The sequence below is a fragment of the Panthera tigris genome, chromosome D1, assembly GCF_018350195.1.
Source record: "Panthera tigris isolate Pti1 chromosome D1, P.tigris_Pti1_mat1.1, whole genome shotgun sequence".
Taxonomy (NCBI): Eukaryota; Metazoa; Chordata; class Mammalia; order Carnivora; family Felidae; genus Panthera; species Panthera tigris.
In genome coordinates this window covers 87385603-87413290 of record NC_056669.1, presented here as the reverse complement: position 1 = coordinate 87413290, position 27688 = coordinate 87385603, and the positions used below count along the sequence as shown (strand labels likewise).

At 53.2% G+C, this 27688-nt stretch overlaps 1 protein-coding gene across 1 annotated transcript in view; it reads left to right on the top strand.

Annotated features, from left to right (window-relative positions):
• Positions 1–27688, top strand: part of ABTB2 (ankyrin repeat and BTB domain containing 2) — a 173832-nt gene that overhangs the window by 124504 nt on the left and 21640 nt on the right. The window contains exons 2-3 of the mRNA XM_042959573.1: positions 2858–3004; positions 9136–9349. Coding sequence (XP_042815507.1) covers positions 2858–3004; positions 9136–9349 — 361 coding nt within the window. The remainder of the gene's footprint in view (positions 1–2857; positions 3005–9135; positions 9350–27688) is intronic.

Sequence of the window (27688 nt, the reverse complement as noted above, 5' to 3'; positions counted from 1 at the left end):
CCCTCAGTATCCTTGGGCACATCTTCTGGGGGCCTCGGTTTTCTCATCTGTAAGATGGGTGCAGAGAGTACATCATGAAGTTTTGGGGATCCAGTGTGATCATGCGGTGGGGTTATCACAGCGCCTGGCACATAGTAAGCCCTCAATGGACGTCAGACGTGGCTGTTCACTGGCAATGGCCGCCCCACCTCCCTTGCCAGAAGAATACATTACTCCATGTTAAACGTCTCTTAAAAGCAAAAGGTACTACGCAAAAGCTCTGATGCCATCAATTATTATGATTAATAATAGATTCATAATTACTTTTGCCACAATATTAAGTGAAAGCCCCTCTGCTGGGTGATGACTAGGAAGATAGGAACCGTTATTAATGGAGCTGCCAGCTCGTGTTACTGGATCCATTGACATAATATTTCTCCCTGGGAATCCTTTGACAAATCGGCTGAATTTCCTATTCCCTTGCCCTAAGCACTGTAAATTTGATCCACATGTCCCCAGTGTTGTTTCTGTAGATTAATAATGAAGAAGGGAGGGGAACACAGCCTGCACAGGACCCATAGATGTGTGGAAACTCTCCCAAATGTTTGGGCTGTCTGTGGGTTAGAGCTTGTAGAGTGTGTGTGTGTGTGTGTGTGTGTGTGTGTGTGTGTGTGTGTGTTGGAAGGGGTGCAGATTCCCTTTCATTTTACTTGTTTTAATGCTCAGAGCCAGCTCTCCCTAATGTGTTTGGGCACTCAGCTGTCAGGGAGAGTTTCTGCTTTGGGGAACAGGGCTGGGGCATAGGGGGAGCCCAGTCGTGCCCTCCCCATCCTCCCACTGGGAAGCATGGCTTTGAGGAAGTGCTCTGATGTCCTGCCTTGCTGCGTCAGCACTAGATTTGATGGGAGGGGCCGCTGCCATCCCGGAGGGCTGAAGGGGGATTGAGGGGGCAGTGAGGCAGCACAGAGGAGGGCAGGGAGGCTGGATCAGGCGAAGGGCAGGCAAGGAGGGCAGGGCTGATTGTCAGCTGAACCTGCAGAGCGGTCAGAGAACTCTGCCCGGGTCCGGGCAGAGGAAGAGTGTCATGTGTGTTTGCCCCACAGGAGAGGAACACACAAGACGCAGCAGGGGGCTTCCTGGGTGAACCAGGCGGTGGTGATACAGCGGTATCAGCACATGCACAGTCCACCGACCCGGGGCAGCCACGGGAGAGCCTTGGTGGTGCGCTCATCAGACGTGAGCTAACGAGAGGGATTAGGTGTACACATTTGAGAGCCCGTCAGATCCAGATTCAAATCCTAGCTCCGCCTCGGAGTTGAACAAGTTATTCAAACTCTCTGAACATCAGTCGCCCAATATCTAAAATGGGGACAGCAGTGCCTACCTTACAGAAAGAATAAATTTAAAAAAAATTTTTTTAATGTTTATCTTTGAGAGAGAGACCGAGTGCAAGCTGGGGAGGGGCAGAGAGAGAGGGAGACACAGAATCCGAAACAAGGTCCAGGCTGTCGGCACAGAGCCCGACGCGGGGCTCGAACTCACGGGACTGCAGGATCATGACCTGAGCCGAAGTCGGACGCTTAACCGACTGAGCCACCCAGGGGCCCCTAGAAAGAATAAATTAGAAGGTGAAAATTAAGCCTACATTCCCAGCATGTAGCAAAAATGAGAGCGACAGCCCCCAACAGAGCATTTCCTCTGAGCCACACGCTGGTGCAACATTGACATCCAATAGCTCATCAGCCCTCACAGCCACACAGTGAGGGAGGTGCTCTCCTTACCTGCGCTTAACACGCAAGGACTCTGAGGCACAGAGAAGTGCAGTAAGTGGCCTGAGATCACACCGCTGGCTAAGTGACAGAGCCAGATTCGGGAGCGCAAACGTCCCAGCTCCAAGGCCCCGTCTTCACCGCGCTGCTCGCCGTCTATAGCAGTCACCATCCTCATTACATTTCCGTGTGCGGGACAGGGAATTCTAACCCAGATTTGGCCACATCCCAGGGGCTCTCCAGCTATCTCAAGGCATTTTAAGAGATATTCCCAAAAGTGACTGATTACGGTCCTGTGGGTATTTTTCTTTAAAAAAAAGAAAAAAGAAAAAAAAATGCAGGGGGCTATTGGACAAAGATGCATTGATCACAGGAACAGCAGTTACCAAAGGCTGGGAATCTCTGTGGCCACATGCTCTTGAGAACCAACATGTAATTTTAAGCCAGTCTGATCGTGCTTTTCTTGTGCTTTCTAAGAAGCCACACAGTGAGTTGGAGAAATGTACAGACTGTCACCCCCTGGGATTGATTTTGACGGCTCTTCCCCTCTGGTGCTGAAGTGCTAATGAAAAACACTAATTGAACTTGGCCAGTGGCTGGGATGTTTCCCCTCCTTGGAATGGAGAAGACAGCATCTCCTACACCGTGGTTTGTCCTCGTCTCCTTCTTGGCAGGAAGAAGGAAAGGGGGCAGTATGAGGACGTGAGAGGACTCGGGGGGGGGGGGGGGCGGTGGTGGTGATCCCACCCTTTGGGTGGGCATGGTGGACATTTACGTCCCCTGAGGTCCACGAAGGCAAAGTCAGGTCTCTTTGTCACCCCATCATCCTGAATGGAGCACAATGCCTGGGCCCAGGGAGGCGCTGTAAATATCCAGTGAATGGAGAAGTGCAGGAGTGAATGAATTCCCATATGGCCCATGAGCTTGTAGAAGCCAGTGCCAAGAAACCACATCTACAAGCGGGCCGCTCCTCGTTCTGGCTTTTGTAGAAGTCAGATATCCTCAAGTGCAGCTTTGAGATTTGCCCACTGACCCCACCCCCCACCCCCAACCCCAGGAAGGACCTTTGCTTCCTTCCTGAACTTACCTGTCTGCCTATTTCCCCACAGGTGTCCTCTCTCTCCCTGCGTACTTCAGTCCTTACAATGGCGGGTCCCTGGGCCATGATGAGCGAGCCGATGCATACGCCCAGCTGGAGCTCCGGACCCTGGAGCAGTCCCTCCTGGCCACCTGCGTGGGAAGCATCTCTGAACTGAGTAAGTGGGGCATCCCAGTCTAGCTGGCTCTGAGGGAGAGGTCGGGGAAGAGCTCACCTTTTGGATTCTGGCCTCCTCCTCTTCTTCCTCCTCCTTCAAACTTCCTGCCTTTTCTCTGCAGGCTGGACCCTTCCAGGCCAGAGAGTGCAAACTCATGGCCCACAAACATGTATGGTTTGATTGGCCTGTGGGCTTGATCATACACAAATCTGGACTTCTGGTTTCTCTTGAAACATCAGATGACCATTCCTGCATGGCAGCGATCAGGGGGAGCCTGCTTTCCCTACGCTGTCATCTACCTTGGTATTTTACAGCCTGGCCCCAAATGCTCTGCATCTATAACTGTTATTCTTCCTTAAAAGAAAGCACCCCCCCCCAAAGTCTCAGTGTAGAAAATGGAAGATAGAAGCAGAGCTCCTCTGGCTGAAGGGAGGTTGTGTTGGTGTGTGGCCTCAGCCCTGCAGTGGCCCTGGGCTGCTTCTCCTAGGATCTCAGGGCCCTGCAGGACACGGGGGAATGCCTTGGTCTAGGTCATTACCATTTGGCAGCTGCTTGAAAAGAGTGTGTTGGGTGAGAAATCTCATTCATCTCCTGATCTCTCTCTCTGTCTCTCTGTGTCTCTCTCTGTCTCTCTGTGTGTGTCTCTCTCTCTTTCGTCCCAATTATTTAAGAAATCAAACTGCCCACTCCTCCTTAGTTCTCCCTTCCTGTGCCATGGGACCTCCCAGTGGTGGGCAGTCCCACATCCAGGGACAGAAGTGCATGGTGTGGAAACAGATGGAGTTTCACTCTGTTCTCCCCCTTCCCATTTCTGATTTCTTTGAGCTTTCTGAATGGTGAATGACAACCTTTTTGCCTCTTCAGGACACAGCTTCCTCCCTTCCTCCCTCTATCCTTCCTCTCCCTTCCCAGAGCGGGAAAGAAAGTGCCTGGTTCAAGGTCACAGAGCAGATTCATAACAGGGCTGGGAGAGAAAGCAGGACTTCCAGCTGTCTGTCTCCTGGGGGCACTGCAGCAGTCAGGGCTGGTACATAGCTGCCCCGGGACCCTGGAGGAAGTGGGCTCAGGTATGTCTGCCTTAAGTGGTCACCCTTCGAATTGCTTCGGGCTGCGGGTTTCCTAGATGTGGCTAGTGGCACAGCCACCAGCGTCTCAGCTGAAATCAGGTTTGGAGTCTGATCCTTTCCTTTTACCATGGCAGCTTCTGTGGGCGTTACAGTCCACAGCCAGGCAAAGGGAAGCCCATTCAGAAACTTTCCTCAAGGGAAGGGCTTGCCATCATCTGCCCTTAACATTCAGCCCCTATTGGTTCTTCCTTTTATAAACAGCCCAAGTTTTAGTTTGCCCTTTTGCCACCTCCACTCCCGTCAACTCAGCCCAAACTAGAGCCATGTCAGATACCACCCATCTGCTCAGTATCCCTCCATCCCCCTACCCCATTGCTTCCCAGCTCACTCAGTGAAATCCAAAATTCTCACCATAGCCCAAGATCTAATATATGATCTGGCTTCATTGCCTACTACTCTACTCTTGTTAACTGTGCTCCAGCCACCCTGGCCTCCTGGCCAGGATTCTCCCAGCCCAGGGCCTTTGCACTAGCTGTCCCCTCTGCCTGTGACCATTTCCCCCCAGAAACCCAAATGTGTTCGTCCTTCATTTTCTCCAAGTCTCTGCCCAAATGGTACCTTATTAGACAGGCCTTCCCTGAGCACCCCCTTCTCATCCCTCCATCTTCCCTCTTAGAACTTCAGTTCTTTCAAAGCACTTGTAACTATTTACTTGTAAATAGTTCATCATCTCTTTCCTCTGCCTCGAATGTCGGCTTCATGAGAATAGACTTTCTCTGTTTTGGTCCCCACTGTACTGTGTCCCCGTGATTAGAATAGTGCCTCATCGTGTGTGTGTGTGTGTGTGTGTGTGTGTGTGTGTGTGCATGCTTGTGTGCATATATGCATGTGTGCAGAGGAATGAGTTCTGAATTGTCCAGTGTTTGCGTCCTAAAACCCACCGAGGATCTGTCCACATCCTGGCCCAGCCACTCCTCAGGGCAGAGGGAAGAAGCATCCCCGTAGCATCTTTCCCCAGACGACTGAACAGGCTGTGTCATGTGCCATGCTGCCCCACCTCCCTCACCCTGAAACCAGGGATTTTGTGAACCCACTCTGCAGGAGGGAGGAGACAAAGGTGGAGGCAGATAATGCAGATTTTATGAAACTGAAGAACTTAATGAGGCTAGTGATACTTGGCACTGAACTCCTTGGACCTAAGAGTTTACCCCGGGTTTAACACGCATTAACTCCCTGCACTTGAGCCAGGACCAGCCTGCCAGGTGGGTTTAGAAGTTTCTTTCTTATGTCAGGTCCAGCTGCATAGAGAACTCAGGCACTTGTCTCTCTGTCCCTCTCTCCCCCTCTCCCCATCAACATGTAAATGGGAGGGAACACGAGATACCTTCTTTTTAAAGGTAGCCAGACGGCGTAGGCCTCATTTTGAAGACAGAGCTGCATTCCAGACTCTTGCTGCAGTTTTCATTTGATGGCTCATAATGAGGGTTGAACAGACCAGAAACCTGTAGCACCTCTAACCAAGGCTCTCATGATTAGCAAGCAGTGAGGGCCTGCTTTTCCGTGCCTTGTGGGCGTTTCTGGGCTTCAGACTGAGGTTTCATTGAGCTTAGGATCAGCTGATTCTCCAGCGCAAAGGCATTTCTGAAGCAGCTCTGAGTGCCTACCTGCACTAAATCAAGAGTGTCATCCAGTCTGGGCCATGACTTCTCGAATCAGCCGTGGTGACAGGCCAGGGAATCTGTGTCCCCACTCTAATTGCCGACCGAAGCTGCTATAAAATACAATGAAAATGAGTGTCTAAAAAATAAAATCAAAGACATGTAAAACGCAAGCCAGTTTGTAAAAAATTATTAGACATATAATCACTCTGTCAAATTACTGTGAGATTTATTTTAAAAAAATTTTTATGTTTGTTTATTTTTGACAGAGAGAGAGAGCAGGGGAGGGTCAGACAGAAAGGGACACACAGAATCCAAAGCAGGCTCCAGGCTCTGAGCTGTCAGCACAGAGTCCAATGCAGGGCTCGAACTCACTAACTGCGAGAGCATGACCTGAGCTAAAGTCAGACACTTAACAGACTGAGCCACCCAGGTGCCTCAACTCTGAGACTCTTTTAAAGCTCACTCTCAATTTCTGGAATTTACTTGTTGTGATCCAGTAAAAAAAAAAAAAAAAAAAAAAAAAGTAACACACAGTTTGCAGACCTGTCCCAGTATGCAGACCACACTGTGGAGCAGTGACCAAGAGCATGCGTTTGGGATGCGGGATCCGCAGGTTAAGTCCCGGCTGGTTCACATACCACCATTTAACGTCAGCAAGCCTGGTTCCTCATTTGTAAACTGGAAATACCTCCCTTATGGGGTGGTTGTGCAGATTAAATGAGATTTAATCTATGTTTTCCCCACTCTCAAGCCTAAAAAATATCAGGGAGCAGGGAGGAAAACCACGCTGGGGAGAGTAACCCAAAGCGAGCCGTTTGCTTTGGCTGTGTGAATGAGGGCTGCAGAGCCGTGTGAGTTTTTAGATGCCTGATCTGAGTTGTCTGCAGGCATCTGCTTCTTGGTCTGTGAGAGACCAAAGGCACGCAGCTGGGCTTGTGACCGAGAGTCTGGGGACCTCCATCCCCAGCTGCCACACTGCTGCCTTTGTCCCCCGAACCTCTGGAAGGGCTCTCTCAGTACCTGGCTTCCCTTTAGGGAACACTTAAGAGTTGCTTCCACTTGTTACTTTCTTACTCGATTTTCTTGCCTGCATCCTGGCTGGGAATGTGCTGCCGAAAGGGTTCTATACCAGTAACAATAAAATAATCATAAACATGATGAATGATAATGGCTTCTACCTTGTCGAGCCTTTGAAGCATTTCCACAAGGTCTCTCTCTCTCTCTCTCTCTCTTTCTCTCCCCCCTGGTCCTGTGACCCTGCCAAAAGTTATGGCATTTCGACCTGGAGAAATGGAAGCCAGGTTGCAACTTCTTGAAGCCAAGTTAGCTGTGCAACTAGCTGCTGGGAGGCAGGATTGTCGGTGCCAGTTTCTGCCGCCCAGGAGTCCAAGAGCGGGGCTGGGAGCTGGCATCGCAGGGCTCAGGCTCCTCCTCTCCTGGGAAATGTGGGGTAAGGCTTAATGGCGTGGAAAAAAGTCCTGGAAGCGAGGCCATGGGAGGTGGCCTGGAGAAGAGAGGAACAAGAGTAGTAATAATGGCATTACAGTTCATCTTTACCAAGGACTCTGTGCCAAGCATGACGTTAAGTGCTTCACATTTATTATTTATTTGAATCCTCCGAATGTTTAGGTGAGATACGATTATTCCATTTTACAGATGAGGAGGTGGAGGCTCTGGTGAGAAACTTACGTAAGGCACAGGGTTACAAGTACCAGAGCCCTGACTGGAAGCCCGGAGTGTCTGACTCTGGGATCTGCGCTCTCACCTGTTAACCTGCTGATTCTCTCACCTCACCAGACATTAGATTCACCGAGGGAGCTTTTACAAGATAGGATGCGTAGGTCCCGCCCCAGACCGATTAAAGCAGAGTGTTGAGGATGGGAGCCGGGTGTCCACAAGTCCCCACTCTCGGCCGCTCCAGGGGGCACCAGCGAGGAGCAGAGTCAGGTGCAGAGAGAGGAAGGAGGGAGGAGGTGGGGGTGGGGGCACAGGGCTCTCTTTCCTAGTGGAGATCTCCAGTTCCAGGGGTGTCATTTTCCCTTGCTGTCCCAGGAGAACTTGGCCACTAATGGACCTAAGTGCAGCCCCCCCCCACACACACCCAGAAGCTGTATTTTGAAATGAAATGGAATGAATGCGCAAGGCTAGTTTTTTTATTCTGTAAATGTTTGCTGAGCACCTCTTATGTGGTAGACCCTGTGCAGGGTGCTAGGATGCAGTGGGGCAGAGAACCAGACTCGAAGAAGCTATAGAATGAAGGTCAATTGAATAAATGAACTGGTCCTGCCATACATTGAATGACACTTCTCTTCGCCAGGTTAAAACCTGCTTGTCTTTTTCGCCTTAGGGCCGGCCTCATCCAGAGGCACTGCCACAGGTGGGGGGAAGCTGGCCCACAGGGGAGTCGTGTCCCACCACCCCCCCTTGAGTTCTCAGGCCAGAGGAGAATGGAAGGGTGACACTTTTCCCGGAACAGAGGGGCCAGCAGGTGCCTGGGGCTGTTTGGCCCATCCTTTCTCAGCATTGTGGCCTCACACAATGATGGGACATTTCCTGTCCCAGGCCAGCGGGATATTGAAAAGACTTGAGTTGGGCAGAAACACAGCGCAGGATATGGGGACCCAAGGACCCCACAGACTCCAGTGGGTCAGGTCTGGGTCACAGTTCAGCTCATGGTCTTTGGAGTCAGAGACCTGCATTCAAGTGTAGATTCTACCATCTACTAGCCACAGGACCTTGGCTGGTTAAGTTCTGTACACGGGGGCCTCCCGGTGACCAGGGGACTGGAGGGGGTCAGTAAGTGTTTGTTTACCAGGTAAGCCTCCATTTCTTCACCTGTATAAGGGGGATAATACTTGGCCCCAGCATCATAAGGGTCGAACGAAAGCTCTTTCGTAGGAAACTGAATACTCGGCATGTAGTAAGCACTCAATGGTGGCGATGATGGCAGTGTTACCTGACGTGTTGGAGATGGAGGCGCCTTCCCTGCTGAAGGACCTGGGCGTTGCAAAGGATGACAACACGGGGCCGTCACCTCCCTGCTGGTGTGACACCCTGGTGCTGGGTGTCAGAGGCTGGGACTCCCTGGCTCAAAAAGAGCCATGGGGTGTTGGAGGGAGTGGGGATGTCGAAAAAGAAACCACATTAGCATAAGACGGTCCTGCCAGGGCTTTTTAGTTCAGCTGTTAAGGCAAAACCCGCAGTGAAAGGAAAACTGACTTGCTCTTGTGTGTGTCTGGGTGACAGTTTCCACCTCCCCCGCCTCTTGGCTCCGGGGTAAACAGTAATTAGGCGCCCAGGCAAGGGGAGTGGTTTCTCATTAGCTACAAGCAGCCTTGGAGGAATGTGGGCAGCGAACTCAGACGTTTTCTTCTCTGTCTCTCCCTTCTGCCCTCCCCGCCAGGTGACCTGGTCTCCCGCGCCATGCATCACATGCAGGGGCGCCACCCGCTCTGTCCTGGCTCCAGCCCCGCCCGCCAGGCCCGTCAGCCACCCCAGCCCGTCACCTGGTCCCCCGACGCCCTCCACACGCTCTACTACTTCCTGCGGTGTCCACAGATGGAGTCCATGGAGAACCCCAACCTGGACCCCCCGAGGATGGCTCTGAACAATGAGCGGTAGGGGTCTCTCTTGGGCTGCACACCAGGTTGGGGGGGGCACACTGCCTGGTGTGCTGGCTGACCGACTCGTGCCAGCCTGTGTGCCTCTGAGGAAGCGGCTGATGATTCACACGAATCAAGGCCTGGCCCTGGGACTTTTTACCCAGGGTTGAGACACCCAGGGCTCTTTGAGGCTCATGATGGGTTTTGGCTTCCGTCTCTGATTTTCCAGCTCTGTCGCTCAGTTCCTGGGCTCTCTGAAATTCCTTTGCCTCTTTCATGAAGACAGGTATCCACACCTCCCTGAGAACGGAGTGAGCCGGGGCTCTGAGAAAAAGCATGCAGGACAGTGTGTGGGTGGTACCTGGCCCTCTGTCACCTGTTTTCATCATGATGATGCCACCGTCCTCTTTGTTGTTGGTAGGGATCTGAGGCACGCTGTGCCCCGTCCCCTCATGTCACAGACGAAAACATCACAGTCTGGCAGGTTACTGGTTGAATAGCCTCAGGATCCAGGCCTGCTGCTCTCACTACAGGAGCCTAACCCTTCCCCATCTGGGAGCAGGGCTGCTAAGAACAGATGTGAAGGTTCTGCACTGCACAAGGGGACCCAATGAGGGGCACAGGCAGGGGACAAGCACAGGGTCATGTCAGCCTGCAGACAGAGTGCCTTTTCTAATTGGTCTTGACTGCTTTCACATTTTTTTCTCACTAGAGAGGATCCTTTTTTATAATTTGCCCAGAACATCATAAATGCTGGCATGCGCCTCACCTGGAGGCCAACACGGCCTCCCTGCTGGCTCTGTCCATGGGCTCGAGAGTTGTGTGCCTGAAGGTCCCGGGAGTGAGAAAGACTGGCTTTGGTTTAGGAAGACCCACCAGCACGCATTCCACCGCCCAGCAGGCCCTGGGGCGCGAGAGAGCCCAAGGGGCTCTGTACCGCAGGGTGGAGGAAGGTGACCCACGGCCTTGACGACAGAAGGCTGCTGCTCTCCCCGGCCCCCACCCCAGCTGGCTGTTGCCTTTGAGTGGCACCAGGTCTCGTCAACTTTGTGGTTCTCACACCTGCTCCGCAGCCAGGCCCACCCCTCCGGTGCCCCCACAGTCACGGAAAACAAAGGTGCAACGCACCCAACTTCATTCAAAACAGCCACCGTGAAACACGGGAAATCCTGTGGACATGTGGCAAACCTGGCGAGCTGGGAATGCAGGGGCCCAGGAGTCAGGTGGTTTGCGTTCATGGACCCTGAGAACTTTGTGCAAGGTTTCAGACCCCTTGGGCCTCTGCTGTAAACAGAGGGGTGGTAATGACGCCATTGAAAGGACTGAATGGTGATAGTCGACACTATCTTACTGAGGATTTACTGTGTGCTAGGCCCTGTGCTGAGCACTTTACATGCGAACACTCACTGGTGTACACACGGGAAGTGGGTGTGCGTCACAGCCCCATTTTACAGATGAGTAAGTGGAGGCAGAGAGAGATTTGATAACTTGCCAGGGCCACATAAGCTCCGCTCACAACACTGCACAGACAGTACTATCTTTCATTACAAGAGACCTACGGCAGTAATGACCCAGTACACACACAAAGTAGATTCCCAGTAAATGCTACCACTGCTGCTGTTATGACTGGTATCATTGCTGGATCGTCATTATCTTCAAGGTGGACAGAGAATGCAGGGCCGAGGTAGGGCGCTCTGCTGACACCCAGCAAGAAGGCAGCAGGTGGAGGCCCCAGGCTTCCTGACGAAGCACCCAGCTGGAAGGTGGAACCAGAGCCTAGGCCCTAAGCCCCAGCTGTTTCTGCTTTGTGGAGAAATTGTTGTGGTTTCCAGAGTTGGCCGGGAAGGAGAAAGGGCAAGGAAAAATTGTTGCGGCGGGGGAAGCTTGCTTATTGTTTGGTGAGGTCCTGAGGGCGCTAGACTGGGCCTGGTCACCCAAGCAAAGGTGGCTGGGAGAAGATGAGCCTTCTTTGGGCCCACTGGCCTGGCCTGGGCTGTTTGGCCCTCTGGCTGCGACCGTGGCTATTGGCTGTGGGGCAGGCCAGGGAGGTGCCCCTCTGCAGGCGTTGAGCCCAGAACCCCTTGGATGTCTTTGCGGCTGCCCTCTGGCTTTTCCCCTGGGACGGTTCCCAGCCCCCAGTGCTCTAAAACGGCACCAGAGTTTCTCTGTGACCTGGGTCGTTGTCTGTGTGTAATTGTGATAGCAGAGCTTCAGTGGTTACGTGCACACGTGTGTGTTTAAGTAGCTTGTTATTTAAAAACCACACTGTCTGTGGCACAAAGAAATTGGTAGCTAAGGCATTTTTCCATGAATCATTTCAAATGACTATTAGATACATGAGAAATTGGAGCCACGATTAGGAAAAAAGTATCCAAACGTTTGAGATTTGGGCACCAAAAGGAGGACACCCTAAAAATACCCAGGCTGGCGGACAGCCTGACAGCTGTCTGGTGGCCCGGCTCTGGGCTGCTGAAGTGGATCCCACTGCACTTGGACCCACGCCGACGGGGCAGGCCCCGGCTGGCCCTTCCTGGGCCCACTGAGCCCACACTCGGCTGCAGGCTGGGCCACACGTCTCCTTGAGGCACTGCCGCTCTGATATCCTCGCCAGAGCTCTGGGAGATCCTCCCCTTGCCCACGAGGAGCTGGAGTTTTTGCAGGGCCCTGGCTTTGTGAGTCTGGGGATGGCTGGGATGCCTGTCTGTGTCTTTCCCCCCCGCTGTATCCCCCACATCATTGACTCTTGAAGCTCCTCCCTGTGTCCCATGTCGGCAGTGGGGGCGTCCGCCCAGCCAGAATCAGACAGGGTCTCTGATTGCCAGCGTGATGGGGGGGGGGGGGTGGTCCCAGAGCTCAGTTTGGTGGCACAGGTTTGGCCACATGGCGACACTGATGGTGCCACTCAAGTCTGTGCTCGGATTTCCGCTCTGAGGAAATTACCCTTCTTCCTTCCCACAGGGGGTGCTGTGTGACCCATCCGTGCCGATGAAGGGTGGGACGTGTGTTCACCCCTCCTGTGTGAAGGTCATCATGGCTTTCCCTGCTAGGCCACGTGCTGCCTCTGCACTGCTCAGCGGGGCTTTCGTGCCTCCCCAGAAGGGGCCTGTTCCCCGGAGCTCCCTGCTCCTGCTCCTGCTCCGGATTTGGGAGGAGTGGAGGTGGGAGGAGGGAGGTGGGAGGAGGGAGTGGCAGAAACAATAGGAGCTCAGGGTGGGTGAGCGGGGCGCTTTGCAAGGGACGGGCAGGCACTCTCGGGCAGGCTTGCGCGGAACGGGGAGCCGGCGGCACCGGGGAAAGCCCCCAGGCTTTGTGCCCAGGCCTGGGCTCAGGTCCAGCCTCCCCCACGGGCCCCTCCACGCTTCCGGCTCCTCACCTGTAAAATGGGGAAGATGAAGCGAGATAACGCACATAAAGCGGCCAGCTCTTCCTTCTAGAGGGCATTTCTACCCACTTGTGTTTCTTTCCTGCCCCACAGATCAGCAAGGTAGGTGTTAGCGTTATCTCCATTTAAAAAAAATATTTTTAAGTTTATTTATTTATTTTGAGAGAGAGAGAGAGCACAAGTTGGGGAGGAACAGAGAGAGAGAGAGAGAGAGAGAGAGAGAGAGAGAATCCCAAGCAGGCTCCACACTGTCAGCGCAGAACCCAACACAGGGCTCAAACTCACTAACACATCATGACCCTAGCAAAAATCGAATCGACCACTTAACTGACTGAGCCACCACGTGCCCCAGGATTCCCTCCATTTTACAGATGAGGACATGAGGCCAGAGGGGCATCCGCTGCTAAGTGGCCGGGCAGGGACTTGAACCAGGTCCCTCTGACCCGAAAGCCCTTGCCCTTCACGGTGCCAAGCTACAGCCGTCCCACCCGGCTACTCAGACCTGGTCCTAAAGCTCTCAAGGCAATCCCAGGTGGGTCTTGGCCTTTGGGGCCACCTCCACTGGGGCCATTCCAGCCCCACCTGCCTCTCCATTCCCAGGACACTTCCCCTGCCACCTTGGGAGAGCCTCGCAGACAGAGCCTCCCTGCACCCTCCCAGAGCGCCTTTCTTGCCTCCAGCTTTGCATCATAGACACCAGCGAGGCACGAGGCAGGGTCTCAAACCCAGGATTAGTCACAGCTGCTGCCCTGCAGGGCATGCCATCACCCGAGACCGGGCTTGAAAAGTGAAAGAACTTGCTGTCAGAGATCCAGGGTTGCCCATGGAGATGGGGGAGCCTCCTTCCCCCGAGGTCTGGAGGAGAATGGACAGCCATCTGGCTAAGTGTGGTCCCTGCTAGTCATGCCTGGGGGCAGAGGGATGAGCTGGCTGAAATGGCCTCCTGGGTGGAAGGTACCTCCCTGGTCATCACGCCTCGGGGGATGAGGCGTCTGGGAAGTGGGGAGACAGGTCGCGTGGACACACAGGAGCGGCAAGAGATCTGCCAGCTCGCCTGCAAATGTCCGGGAGAAAGCATCATCAAGCAGAGCACACGAGGGAGACAGATACGGTCCGAGGTGCAGAGGGGGCTGAGGTACACAGGAGGAGAACTAATTTTCTGCTTCAGAACCTTGGGGGCTGGAGGGCCCGGGCTCAGCAGGTAGCAATCCCCAGTGCCTCTGATCTGGCAGCAGCAGCAGCAGCAGCAAAGCCAGGCCTTTGAGGGATATCTGGGAATACTAGAAATCACGCAAGCCACGTGTGCACAAGGCAGTGTGTTTGCTTAAGCCCCTTCCCTCTCCCCGGCCCCACACGGTGCCCCTTTGTGGAGGGAGTGTCCTGGTGTTCAGGACACTAAGCCAGGAGGAGCGTGGGAGCCTAGCCAGCCTGATTTGAGATGGAGCCTGGGAACGTCTGGTGTCGTGATTTCCTCGGCTGTCAGAGCCCTATCTGAGGAGGGGACTGCTATTCAACACCATGCCTTTCAGATTGGCCTTGCCACTCACTGATTTCAGAGCCTTTGGGCAGTCAGTCCCTCCAAAGCTTAGGTTCTACAGACCACTGACATGTCATTATAGTCACTTGCAAGGTGTGAGGTCTAAGTGAGTTAACGTTCCTAACACTTCTGGAACAGTACCTGGGGCACAGTAAATGCCAGATATTAGCTGCTATGATTATTAGCATGACCATTTGTCCCTGGCAGAGGGAACAGCACGCAGAAACCTCGCGGTGGGAGAGAACACGGTACCTAGGAGAGACAGAAAGGGGTGGCGTGGCAGAGCCGGAGAACAGGAGTCGTGGTACAGGATGAATCGTGGACCGGGCTTGTGGCCTGGAGGGCCCTGGCCCTGTCATCCAGCTCAGTGCTTTCTGCGATTGGCTGGTTTTCCTTCCCCACTTGATGCCTGGACCCCTCTGAGGGTAAGGGGGAAGCCCTTTCTTCTCTGCTTGCGTTGGTGCTGGGAGGAGAGGCATTCCTACCGAGATCCACCCCGACGCCCCAGCCCGGAGCAGCCTGGCATGTGGTTCTGCACCACCAGACAGGCTCAGGAGGGACGAGGGACCAGTTTGGTAGTCATCTGAGAACACAGTCCACATAGCGTTAGTTCTGCTGAGACTACAGGGCCTGCTCGCAGGTCGAAACCCTTGTCCAGGTGAGATCCTGGCAGCAGATAGTGTGTGTCTGGCCCAGCTCTTGGCCGCTCTGTTCCGTGTCATGCTAGTCAAGAAGTTTCCAGCAGGTATGTGCACAGAATTTGGAAGCGATGGAGCCAGCAGAGGTGTCGGCCATCACGGGTCCCACCCACTCCCCCGGAAGTCGCTCACCTGTGGTTTTAGGTCCTGGGGAAGAAGAGGAAGACTCCAGGAGCCTCTTGGGTCATCCCGGAGGTGTCCTCTCCGCCGTCTTGCAGCAGTATGAAGCGTCAGCTCCTGTTTCTAGGCCTCAGTTTCCTCATTGGTAAAATGGTGAAGGTGAGGTGGCAATAAATGAGATGATACAGTGAAGCGCGAAGCTCAGCACCTGGCGCACAGCAAGTATTTATTAAATGGTGGCTGCCCACCCTCCTCCCCGTCATTATAATGGTCGTAAACGTGTTTAGATGACATGTTTGACACCCGCAGGAGGCTGTCTCCATTGCCCTAGAATGACATTTCTTAAAGTGTGACTTTCAAGTGCCATCACTGTTAGTAATAAATACTATTACTTACCTAACCACTACGACTACCACTGACGTGTAACTATGACCATTACCACCACTTACAGACACTACTCTGGCTAACCATAGCCAGCATTTATAGGGCACATAGTCAGAGACAGCATCTTAAGTGCTTTTGTTACTAACTCACATTTCTCCCTGGATTTCTGTTGCTCAGTAGGGAAGGGGTATTAAGAGAATTATGAAGAATGGCTTATATGCCTGAGTCTCCAGCCTAATGAGGGAGGCAGAAACAAGACAGGAGATGACAAATGAGTGAAACCCACCAGACAGCGTAAGAGACAGCTCGGCTGCGTGATAATGTGTGGGGTCGGCCGTCGGGCCACGCAGCCTGCCTGGGTTCAGTCCCAGCCCTGCCACTTACAAAGTGGGCATGGCATTCAGCCTCTGTGCCTCGGTCCCTTCTTAGCAGGGGTGTTGGTGGGGAGGGAGTTAATGGACCGAAAGCGCTGAGAGCAGCACATGGGACGCTCTGTCTTCAGCACCACCACCATGTGCAGGGGGATCTCAGGAAGCCCGACGGACTTGGGGGAGGGCGTCAGAACAGCCAAGGCTTTTAACTGGGCCTTCAAGGGCAGCCACAGGAGACTGGGACAGGCTGGGTAGCCTGGGCAGCAAAAGTCACAGAGGGACTTCTGTTGTTTCAAAGTACGTGTTTCATGACAAAACTGAATCTACATTTTAGAAACACAAGAATTCGGGGGAGAGAATTTGGTTTTTGTTCTCTCAAGTTCTCACTGACCGCATATCTAGGCAAATAGGTCTAGGTGGGGCTGGAGCCGCTCTCTGGTGGAGAAGTACAACCTCAGAGGTGCCTGAGGGTCAGGGTCGGGGTCGGCTCCTGCCCCTCTGGCTCTGGGATTGAGCACGTCCAGTCCCCCCCCCCCCGAGCCTCAGTTTCCCCCTGTGTGAAGTGAGTCACCTCTGCTGGCCCCTCTGCCTCCAGATTCTGCCTCCTAGGGGCACTCCCCAAGTTGTGGGGAGATACCCCCCATACGAGTGAGGTACAAAGAGAGGAGAGGAGCCTCTTTGTTCTACTCCAGATGCAGAAGGGGGGAGGTCTCCCCTCAGCCGAGCGCTTCACATAAATAGGCGCCACAGATAGGCTGTGTGCTCAGTCTGAAGAAGTGGGCTCGTTAATCTTTTGCTCAGCTTGCGAAAGTGTTTTCTTATCAAATAATAGAGATGATGGCAGTGAGGGCTTTCTGCTACTGACTTAGGGTTCCCTTAAATACCATTTCAAGAAGATTTGCAGCGTTAAGCTCTTTTCTCTCTTTCCCTCTCCCCGTTTTTGTGCATTAAATCTCCCATCTGCTACCCAAAGTGGAAGGAAAAGAAATCAGAATGGCGATTGGGTGAATTAGTGCTTGTTTGCCTGTGTTCCCCAGACCGGTGCATCCAGTACGTAACCTCTCAAGTGGCAGAGCAAAGACCCCACTGTTTATGGTCCTGCCGTGTGCAGGGGTCGTTCCTCCCACGCCTGGTCCTTCCCCATCACTTCACCCACTTTTTCTTTTCTTCAGAGCACCTTCCTCTACCCGATGTTACCCGGCTCTTCCGTACTTGTCTACTTAATGGTCTGCCCCCTCTCCTCACCCTCTAGAATGTACCATAGATCAGCTTTGTTCCCACTGTGCCCAACACCAAGAACTGTCCCTGGCACTCAATAGGCAGTTGAATACTTTGTTCGCTTATCGAAATAGGACAAAGAGCCTAAAGGTTGGACACTGGCGTCAAACTACCACATGGGGTCTCTGCCCTGCCAGTCCCTAGCTGGGTGACTTTGGGCAAGATACTTAATTTCTCGGGCCTCAACTTCTCATCTGGAAAATGACTTGATCTGCTTCCAAAGGTTTTTGTGGCAATCATGGGAGGTGATACATTTAAAGGAAGTAGTGAACAGTAAGCTCTTCGGATGTGGGAGCTGTGATTATCAGTATAATTACTGTTTTCCTCAACCTTCTGGAAGGCCTAAAGTAACGAAATTGTGTTTAATACGTAAATAATCCAGAAACAATAGTGAACTTAAACATCGCATCTACTCAGCATGTGTGTGTGTTCTCCCTCCCATGTACCCCCCCTCGGCCCCTGTCTTTGCTTACTTTAACACAGGCCTGACAGGAGCCAGGGAGCCAGGCGAGCGACAGAGAAGAAGTAGACCAGATGTCACAAAGGCCTCAGTGAGGACTGTTTGGAACAGTGATGTGTACACACTTTAGGTTTATCACAACCCACCACCCAAGGATTTAAAAAACTGGATTTCATCCTCCCATTGGTTCAAACACCAAGCAGACTGAGGGTCAAACACTCCACAGTCAGCGGGGTACCCGGGCCCCTTGCGTGCTGGTTTGCCCATAGCACCTACACAAGATGGGCTGCTGTTGCTAAGTATGGAAGCTGGGGAGTGATTCGATATATTTCACGTGGGCCGGAAGAATCTAGTCAAAGCTTTATAGTTTATAAAGCACTTTGCACACACAGTTCTCTGATTAGCTCTCACAGTAGCTCCTGGAGGAAGCCATTACTGTTCCCACTTACAGATGAGCAGACTGAGGCCTAAAAGGGATAAAAGGGGCCGCCCAGGTCACATCTAGGAAGTGGCAGATCAGAGCTCAGGCAGGGAGGTCTGATTACGATAGCGCAGCGTTCATATCGTCAGGGGTGCTGGGTCTCCCCCCGCCTCCCAGGAGAGAGGAGGCAAGACCCCAGGAGCCAGGTCTCTTGGTCAGCACCCCCCCCACCCAGCATGATTTAGGCAGCTCGCCCTCAACTACTCGGGGCCTCTTCCCCAGCAGACGTGAGTTCATGGGCTCGGGGTGGCCAGCCTGAGGGTGGGCATCTGTCCAGCCCCTGACAAGGAATGAGCCAGGGACGGGGGGCAGACAAAGGAAGTGGCAGTGCCACATAACGGGGGATGGAGACAGGACAGGATCCTGGCCCAGCCGTTGACAAGCGCCCGCGGGAGCTGCCTGTTGCGTCTGACTTCCTGCCCCATTGTTGGGGCCACCCGGCCTCACAGAAAAGAAGATTGGGAACTGCCAGGCCTAGGGGCTTCATTCATTGGGAGTGTTTTTGTAACGCGGCAGCCACAATCCCCTTTGTCTGCAGTACCGCCAGGACCCCAGAGAGCCTCGGTGCTGGGAAGTCCCAGCTTTAAAGGGAATGGACTCTGCTTTCTTAACAGTGGCTTCCAAGGCTGAGCTGTTGACATTCCAGAAACTGAGGATGAGGACAGGGTAGCAGCTGAGATGCGGTCAGGTCTGGCTGATTTCTGGCCCTACTTTCATGCCCCACCTCGGACAGGACAGCCGTCTGGGACTTGCCCCTGCTTTGCTACTTTAATATTGGACATCAAGGGGGAAAAGACTCTCGAGAGGTCTAGAGAATACACCTGAGGCTTTGGGGCCCGGCCCAGCCCTCCATTCATTCCTTGCGGACCTCAAGGCTGATGAGGTGAGGTTGTGGGTGTAGACGCTGGGAGTTCGGGTGGGGCCTGGGTAAGCCACTGAGGCGAGCCTTCTCTCCAGCCTGCTTGCCTCCCGGGTTTGGGCCAGCCAGCAGGCTCACAGCATTTTGTGTGTGGCAGTTTGGTCTCGTGAAAGACCCTAGAATCTTGTGTGTGTTTGTTTTTCCTTTTGAAGCCAGAAAGATTGCCATTGGCTAGCTATGTGGCCTTGGACGTATGTCCAAACCTCTCAAAGCCTCAGTTTCCACATTTGTAAAACGCACACCAATAATTATACCTCCCCTGCAGGGTGGCTGTATTAGAAAGAGGGTAATGCTTGCAGAGTGACCTTATGCTTGCTCAGCACATAGTAGGTCCTCAACAGATGGTAGCAATATGGCTTTACTGTCCAGAAGCCAGTGCCGGAGTCTTCCCTGAAGCTGCAGTGAGGATGTGGGTGCAGAAAGCAAGGTCAGTCCTAGGAGCCTGCACCGGCTGGGTGTCCTGCCATCTATGGCTTGGGTCAAAGCCACCAGCTGCCAGTCAGGAATTCCCCCCTTAATCTCTTTCAGGCCTCAGGAGCCCCATGCCCCTACCTCCTCCTAGAAGTTTCTGGAAACTCTTTACCTGACAGTGTGAATGGGTCATCTTTTTGCCTTAGACCGTGGAGGAAGGGGAGGCAAGTTTTGTGTGATTATTCTCTGCTGAATCCAAGCAGGAATGCTATCCAGAGACCCTAAACAAAAGACACCCCCCCCCCACCCCAGGGGTCTGTGAGATAAATCAGCAGGACAGCAGGGCCACAGCCTCTTCCCAAGCCTGCCTTGTTTGGCAGAGGCTGATGGGTGGTGGCGAGTGCCCTCACTGTGTTTGTGATCACGTCGGAAGCCCTCGCCTGTCTGGTTTCCATATGGTGAAAGAGTTTGTGGTCTCTTGTCGACACAGACGCCGGGCACGGCTGAGGCAGGCAGGGCTCTTGCACATGGCAGCAGTGAGCTCCCTAGGTGAGGTGCAGGGGAGGTGTGGCCCGTAGGCCAAGGGAGCCGCACCCCGGTGAAGTGGAGAGAGGCCCGCTTTCACGCCGCCCCCTGCCAGGGGTGTGGGAAGGGTGCTACTCTGGCCTCCTGGACCCGCTGCCTGCCCATGAGGCCACCATGCGGGGAGGTTGGGCCTGAGAAATGCGCCAGATGCCTTTGACCTCACAGCACTCGGGAGCCCTCCCTGGGGCGTGAGAGAGGGCGGAGATGTGGCGGCCCGTGTGCCGGCTCCCCTGGAATCCGCACCGTCTCGCCCACACGGATGCCACCCTGGAGTGAGGCCCACTTACCAAAGACAGATGGCTGGGTCCCCTCCACCGAGGCGCAGCGCCACACTGACATCTGCAGAACTACATGTGCCGTCTCCCTCCCTGGGAAGGCTTCACAACAACATCCTAGCTGGGCCCCGCCTCCACCCCGAAACTGCTTGAGCCCCAGTCAACTGAGCCCCGCCCCAGGAAACTGCTCCTGGGTAGAAAATCCTCCTGTGAAATGGTTGTCTTTTTATCTGGGAAGTATTTTCTTTTTCTGAAGGGAACCCGTTGCCAATACCCAAGCCGACTCGAGCCTCCAGGAATGAAAGACGAAGCGGGTCCCCATTTCACGAGCTCGTTTGCCTGCGGAGAGTTGGGCCAGATGCCCTCGACCTCGTAGCACTCGGAGCCCCCTGGGAAGAACTCTGGAGCCCTGCAGAGAGTTCTGGAGTGAGAGCAGATCCCCGAAAACACGTTAGCAGCCAGAGGGCTTTGCCTCCCGGAGTGAGGAACATGCCACACGTTTACCAATTCAAAGATTTCTGACGTGGGCCCCTGTGCTGAGGGATGGGACGTGCCCGCGAGCGGAAGTCTCTGTCTTCGAGAAACTATAGTCTGGGGAGAAAGCAGGCACAAGTGAGACCCTGACAAGTAGGGTACGTGCCGTGCAGGTGCGGAGGGCCTGCTTCAGGGTGGGCAGAGGCCTCCCACTGCCTGGGCGGACGGCGGGAGCCAGGGGCTGTGCTTTACCGAGGCACCCTGACACAACGGTGACCGGATGTCTCGGTTCGCCTGAGCTGGTTCCGGCTTGCACCTGCTGTCCCGGCGTCCTTGGCAACGACACTCCTTTTTCCCCTCAAAAGTGGTCCAATCTGGGTGACAAAAGACGGGGCTATTGTGCCTCTAAGATGAGGAGGATGAGGAAGAGTGCAGAAAGTAGAAGACCAGGGCCAATTCTCTACGCTGAGTGACAGCGGAAGGCACCGTGTAGGAGCTCGGGGGCTGGGGGACACTGCCAGGGACTGCATCCCAGCTCTGCCTCTTACCCAGGTGCATGGTTGGGGGCAAGTTACTTCACCTCTCCAGCCCTCAGTTTGGCCGTGTGGAAAATGGGATAATAGTACCTGCTTTGTGACGCAGAGAGGAGGATCGAAGGAGTCAAGAGATGTGAAGGGCTTGAAATGGTGCCAGGAGCTTAGCGTGCTCTGTAGATGCTAGCTCTTCGTGTTTCTCTCTTTTTTCCTGGAGCCTCTTTTTCTGTTTTCAGGAGCCAAACCAAGATGCCCCAGTATTCACACGACTGGCCTCCCGCCCCAGTGCCCACTTTGTGGCTCCCATGGAGCCTGATGGGCAGTCACTGGGAAGAGGCAGAGAAATTGCTCACAGCTTCTCCTGACTTGGTGTGTTCTAAATTTATATCCATATGCGTATCTGGGCAAGTACAGGGCTTTTTAGCACCTCTAACCCGTAACACGTGAGTTTTAATAAGAGAAGTGTATTTCCCCCTCAGAAAGCCCTGAGCTCTGCCTCTGACAGCGGTCCCTTGACCCCACGGGGAGACTCTGCCGTGGGTCAGCCGCTCCAGGTCCTGAGGCGGAGGGGCGGAGGTGGAGAAGATAGGCCTGGGGGTCCCAGCTCTGACTCCAAGCTAGGCCAAACCATTCCGGTTTACCAAGCAATTCTAGAAAAATAATTAGTCCAAGATGTGAACCGGACTAGAATTGCTTCCTTTGTGCAGCAAGTAGCATCTGACTCTGGTGGGACAGCAGTGGGTTTTTCCTTCCTGGACGGTTTGGCCTGGTGTTTGAGGCCACAGCGGCTCTCAGAAATCTTAGGCAACCTGTGGTGAAGGCCTCAGAGCCAGCATGGGAGAGCCGGCCTTCTCCCAGAGAAGAGCTGCATTCCACTGGACAAAGCTTGGCCTCTTAGCCGGTTCCTGATGGTGCCACTCTGCAGCCCCAGCCCGGACAGCACGGCGGGGAGGGACGTGGGAGCAGTGCGTGCAGCGGGGAGATCACCCTGTGCAACCCCACGGCTTGGCGGGGGCCCCAGCTGAAGGTGGGGCAAAGTCAGGGGAAGAATTTAGGGCTGAGGGTGGGAGACATTCTGGCGGGCCCCTGTGAGGTTCCTCGCCCGTACTAAGGGTGCACACAGGCAGGGTGGGCTGGGCGTACTGGGGAGTGGGGAAATCTCATTAGAGAGCGAGCCTGAGGCGGCGTGGACCTCCCCAAGCCCTCCCGGCCCCCGGAGCCAGACCCGCACCCGAGCCCTCCGTGCTCCCTGCCAAGAGTGGAAGTTAAGAAACCACAGCCCGGTTTTCCCAGGGCTGAGCTCAGGCCAGGTCTCGAGGCCCTGCCCGGCCGGTGGGCACATCTGTGGGGCTGCCTGCGTGCTCATATCTGCTTCCTCACAGGTGGGCACAGGGGGGACATACCTGCCAGTTGGGGACAGAGGCACAAGGCTTTCTCGTGCCCAGGGCTTGGGTCGCACAGCCACCAGTTACGGGCCTGTGCCCCTCTGCCAACCTGCCTCTCTCTCTGAGGCCGCTGCCCACCTCCGGGAAGAACAGAGCCCTCTTTGAGCTGGAAATTAGAGTCGTTTCCTGTTCCATGTTGTTAAGACACTGCTTACAGGGCTGTAATCCCAATAAATCATATGCTTGCTGAGTGGGGCAGGGTTGTTTTTTTTTTTCCAGGCTGCAGGGACCTCTTAAAACCAAGCCTTAAGAAGTTTATTCTCTTTCGTTTTTTTTTTAAGGGGGAAAAATGGCTTTTGCAGGCCCAGCCCCGTCAAAGGGCCTTATGAGATCCTTGGCTTGATATACTCAGGCTCAGGTATATGATTCATTTAAAGAGATATGAGGAGAAAGTGAGTCATGACACGTAGATCTGGTCTCCCCGTTGCTGCTGGATGAAACACTTGGCCTCGTGGGGTTTCTGTTTCCTCCCCTAGCAACTAAGAGGACTTGGTCAGGCAGTTCCCAGCCTCTCCACGTAGAAGCCCTGTTTATACTGGTACGTTTCCTGAACATTCCCAGGTGACGGTAGTGGCTGTTTTATGCACAGAAAGACACACACTGCCAGTCAATGACCCTTTTAGGTGGCTTGATTTGTCACAGCAGCAACCCCACCTGATGTGTGTGTGTTCATGCGGGTTAGGCCACCAACAGCACTTGGGGCGGCCAGGGGGGTGCAGGTCCCTGGCGGTAATTCCATGCCCACCTCCCACCTCACACGTTCGTGAGTCTGTGTCCCTTGCTGTCACCCCATCCCCTGTGTGAGATCCTTGACTGCCAAGGCCCAGAACCTGCACTGCCAGAAACAGCTTCCGGATCCCACTCAACATGGTGGTTGCATTTGTTTTGTCTGTTTTATGAGCTGGGACGGAGTGGGTGATGGGCAGTTTGCTGGCAGGCTTTTGCAAGCTTTGCGTGTTTATACTTGCTGGAGGGCTGGGGGAGGGGAGAGTTGGCTGGACTTGAAGAAGGCCACGGCTGAGGCATTTAGTAGGACCAGATTCCTAGAGGCTTTTTTGCTAGTATGTGTTTTCTCTATCAGCAGATACTAACGTAGTACTAATAGTTAACCTCTACTGAGAACTTGGCGTGTGCCAAATGCTGTGCTAAGCACTTCGCATACATGCTTCTTGTGAGGCGGTCCTATTATCTATACCCATTTTGCTGATGGGACAGCTGAGGCTGAGGGTGGGGTAACTTGGGCAGGATCATGATTGAGTTCATTGGGAGGGACACCGGATCCCAACCCAGGAGGTCCTCTCTAGAACCCACAGACTTGATCACTGCAGAGTAGATACAGCTATTGTCATGTGGAGTCTAGGAGACCGCAAAAGAGATTCTCACAATGGAGAAAACATCTAGAAGCTACTGACATCCCTTCTTTAATAGGAACACAGGCCCAAAGAGTATACTGATCTGCCCCGGGTTCTAGAGTCAACGCACCTGCTTCCAGGACAGGGAGGCTTTCTCCCAGTGAGGACACTGCGGGGCAGGGGGTAGGAGCCTCAGTTCGCTGGGCCAGGCAGGTGCATTCAAAGCATACACGATTGTGGAAATGGCCAGACCGTGTGCCGCCAGAGGCAGAATCCCAGCCCCATGCTCAGCCCAAGAACAGACTTGTCTTAAGGTAGTGATGCTCGAAGTGTGGTCTGGGAACCCCTGGGGTCCTGAGACTTTTCAGGAGTCTACAGAGTCAAAATTATTTTCATAATAAGAAGGGGTTATTTGCCTTTTCACTCTCATTTCCCCACAAATGTCCAGGGGAGCTTTCTAGAGGCTGTGTGACGTGTGATAACAGTATCACTGATGGCTGATGGGGGATGTGAACTTGCATGTTCAGATGTTTTAACATTTTCTGTTTTGATTTCTGATACAGTAAATAGTGGTAGGATAACACACATAAACAAAAGCTCTTTGGAGGCCTCAATAATTTGTAAGCGTACAAAGGGCGTCCTGTGACCAGAACACTCCAGAACGACTATTGAGAGGTACTGGACCCAGCGAGGGGGAAACCTGGCGACAGAGTGGCAGCACAAAGGGGGTTCCTTCAGCCCTGCCCCCTCTCCCTGCCTCGGGCACAGCAGATGCCCGCCCTAGCCATGAAAGGCTTGTGGCCAAGCTCAGCGTAGAAGAATGGCAAGAGGAGGGAAACAGCCTTTTTCTTTGGGAGGGATAAAAGCTGGAGACCCTGAGGACAATGCAGATGTCAGTCATTCCTAGCCTTGCTCCTCTGGAGCCCTTTCACCCTGCAGTTAGGATGTAGCCGCCGCCAGTACAGATGGGAGTTTTTATAGGGATTTTCCAGAATGTCCAGAAATACAGGCCAGCTTCTCAGCATGTTCAGTGGGCTAGATGAAATTACCAGAAAGGAAATAGGAGCCTGGAACACACAGGTTAAAGGAAGGATGTTACTAAGTCCATGAATTGCTTGTCATTTTATCTTCTCTTGGACCACAGGGTCAATGGGTAGGCCAAGGAAAAGAGCCTGAAGAGGTCAGTTTGGGGGCTGGTACCACCTTGTTTGTGGACAGGTGGATGCCAGCCACTACCCCAGAGGCAGAGGGACACTCTTAACCCTGGAGCATTTCAGTGTGTTGAGAATATCAGCCAGTGTTCAATTCAGGAACCAGAAACCACTCTAGGTATTTTAAGCAGGAAGGGATTTAATGCAGGGAATTAGATGCCAACAGAATCATTAGAAGGGCTCAAGGATCAGGCTCAAGGACAAAACCGAACTCATCCAACCAAGGGGACTGCTCCCTCTGAGACATTCCCTGGAAATGCAACTCAGGACTGAAGCTGCAATCAAGAAATCTCTGTCGTCACTTTCAGTAACACTACCACTGCCTTTGAAGCACTCAGGAAGGTGGAAAACGGACACTGGAATGTTGTATGAGAAAAGAAAAAATAGACCTCATGCTTCATGACCTGGCTTGCTACCAGAAACAGGCAAAGGGGGCACAAGTATGGCCTCTGTCTCACATCCATTTACCAGATCTCATGGAACTACATCTTAATGGCAAAACCTAATTTGCATCCAGAACCCCAGCTGCAAAGGAGTCTGGGAAGTGTAGTTTTCAGCTTTTTATGTCTCCAACAAAGACAGCAAAATGGAGGCTGAATGAGCCAATCCCCAATACCTGCCCACCAAAGTTATTGATACTGTTTTTTTCATGTGCTGAGTTCTAAGAGGCACAGAGCATATGAATCATAACACCATCTGATTAGACTTGGTGATTCCCCAAGTTCCCTCTTGGATTTCCCCTAGTGCAGCTGGGAGATGCCACTTGGAGCTTCAGTGACCGTACTTGGCACTTGGTCTTGGCTGTTGGCCACAACAGGGAAGAATGGCTGGCAAATCCATGAACTATCTTTTCATTTATACTTCAGTCCCAATGCTGGTGGTTTAGATAAAGCCTTCCCCTTGGATCCAAAGGACTGTTATATATAGAAACATGTCTCTGAGTTTGCCTTCTAGCATTGCAATGTAAAAATTGGAAAATCCAAGAATATTTACAGAGATTTCAAATGGGCATATATAATCAAGAAAATTGTTATAAACAGAGGAGTAGTGCACAAATGGCTTGTTGTTTCTTCCTACATTCTACAGGCTTCTTCCATAGAGTCTTGGCTTTCCCACTCTAGCAAGTCAACACTGTGCCCTTGAAAATTACATGCCATTCTTTTCTGGGCAGAAATAGGAGTTGGTCCAGAATTAAAAACTTAGACGCATCGTAGTAAGTTCCTGAAGCTCGGCCATACTTTTAGTCATTCAGCCAGCGTTTATTGAGGACCTGTTACGTTCAGGTCCCATGCTGGGGATATTTGGGAGTACACAGACATGAGCAAGCCATCGTTTTTGTCCTGAGGCAGAATAGTCTACTCAGGAAGATGAGACATATCCAATGATGGAAGAGCAAGTTCTAAGGGATCTTGGATCTTGGAGTGGGAGGGCTTCTGGAAAGAGGTGGCACTGGAACTGAGCCTTGAAGGGTAAACAGGATTTAGACGGGCCGAGGCGCGAGCAGATTCATTCTCTTGAGGAGGTAGGAAGGGCAGGTGCCTGCTGGTCTGCTGTGTCCTGGTGAATGTTATGAGCCAGGACTGGAAATGGGTTGGGGTGAGGGCACCCTTGAAGCCAGGGCCAGCCAGGCTTCCCCAGCCCGTAACTCGTCCTCACCACTGCAGTTACTACACTTGGACCCTGATACATTTTCTGAAATGACAGAGCCCAGAATGTCAAAATAGCTTCCCAGGTAACCACCTGCAGGGTTACATCCGGTTTAATTTTGTTTAAAAATAAATAAAAGCATCCTTTGTCCTCAATGAGAGAAGCTCTTAAAATTTTGACAATATCCTAAGCATTCGGAAACCTGAGACCAGAGATCTGAGGGTCTCGACGTTGATTCCCTGCAGTCGACTGACTTAGTGACTGAAAAAGGAGAATGGAAGTCTTTTTCCCGGTCACAGTACCTCTCTGCATGTCTAGGAGTAAGATGGTGGTGACAGCAGAGGCCTAATGCTCCAGGAGCCCAGGACATCGGAGGGCGTGGGGTGTGGAGGCATCAGGAGGGCGGGGAGCACACACAGGAACAAGAGGTGGACTCAGGCTGTCATTAGAGAGAACAGCCACAAGGGGCAGCGCACCAGGGCTGCCTCACCCTTGTGACCAGGCAAGGAATGTTGTGGGCAGAGCAGGCTGGTTGTCCATCGAGACATAAAGCTGAAAACTGGCTGTCAGGGCCGCCCGCGGCAGTGAGATCCACTGGACTGTGAAGTGGTCTCCCGAGGAGGTCTTCGCCATGGGAGACTTGCCAGAACTCACGGAGGACAGGAGGGCAGGACAGGAGGAAAGCCGCTCTCGGATGAAATGTAGATCCAGCACGATGGGGGTGGGAGGGCCTGGGGCAGGGAGAGGGCAGGACCCTGCGTGGAGGTGCAGCTGTATCGCCCAATGCCCCG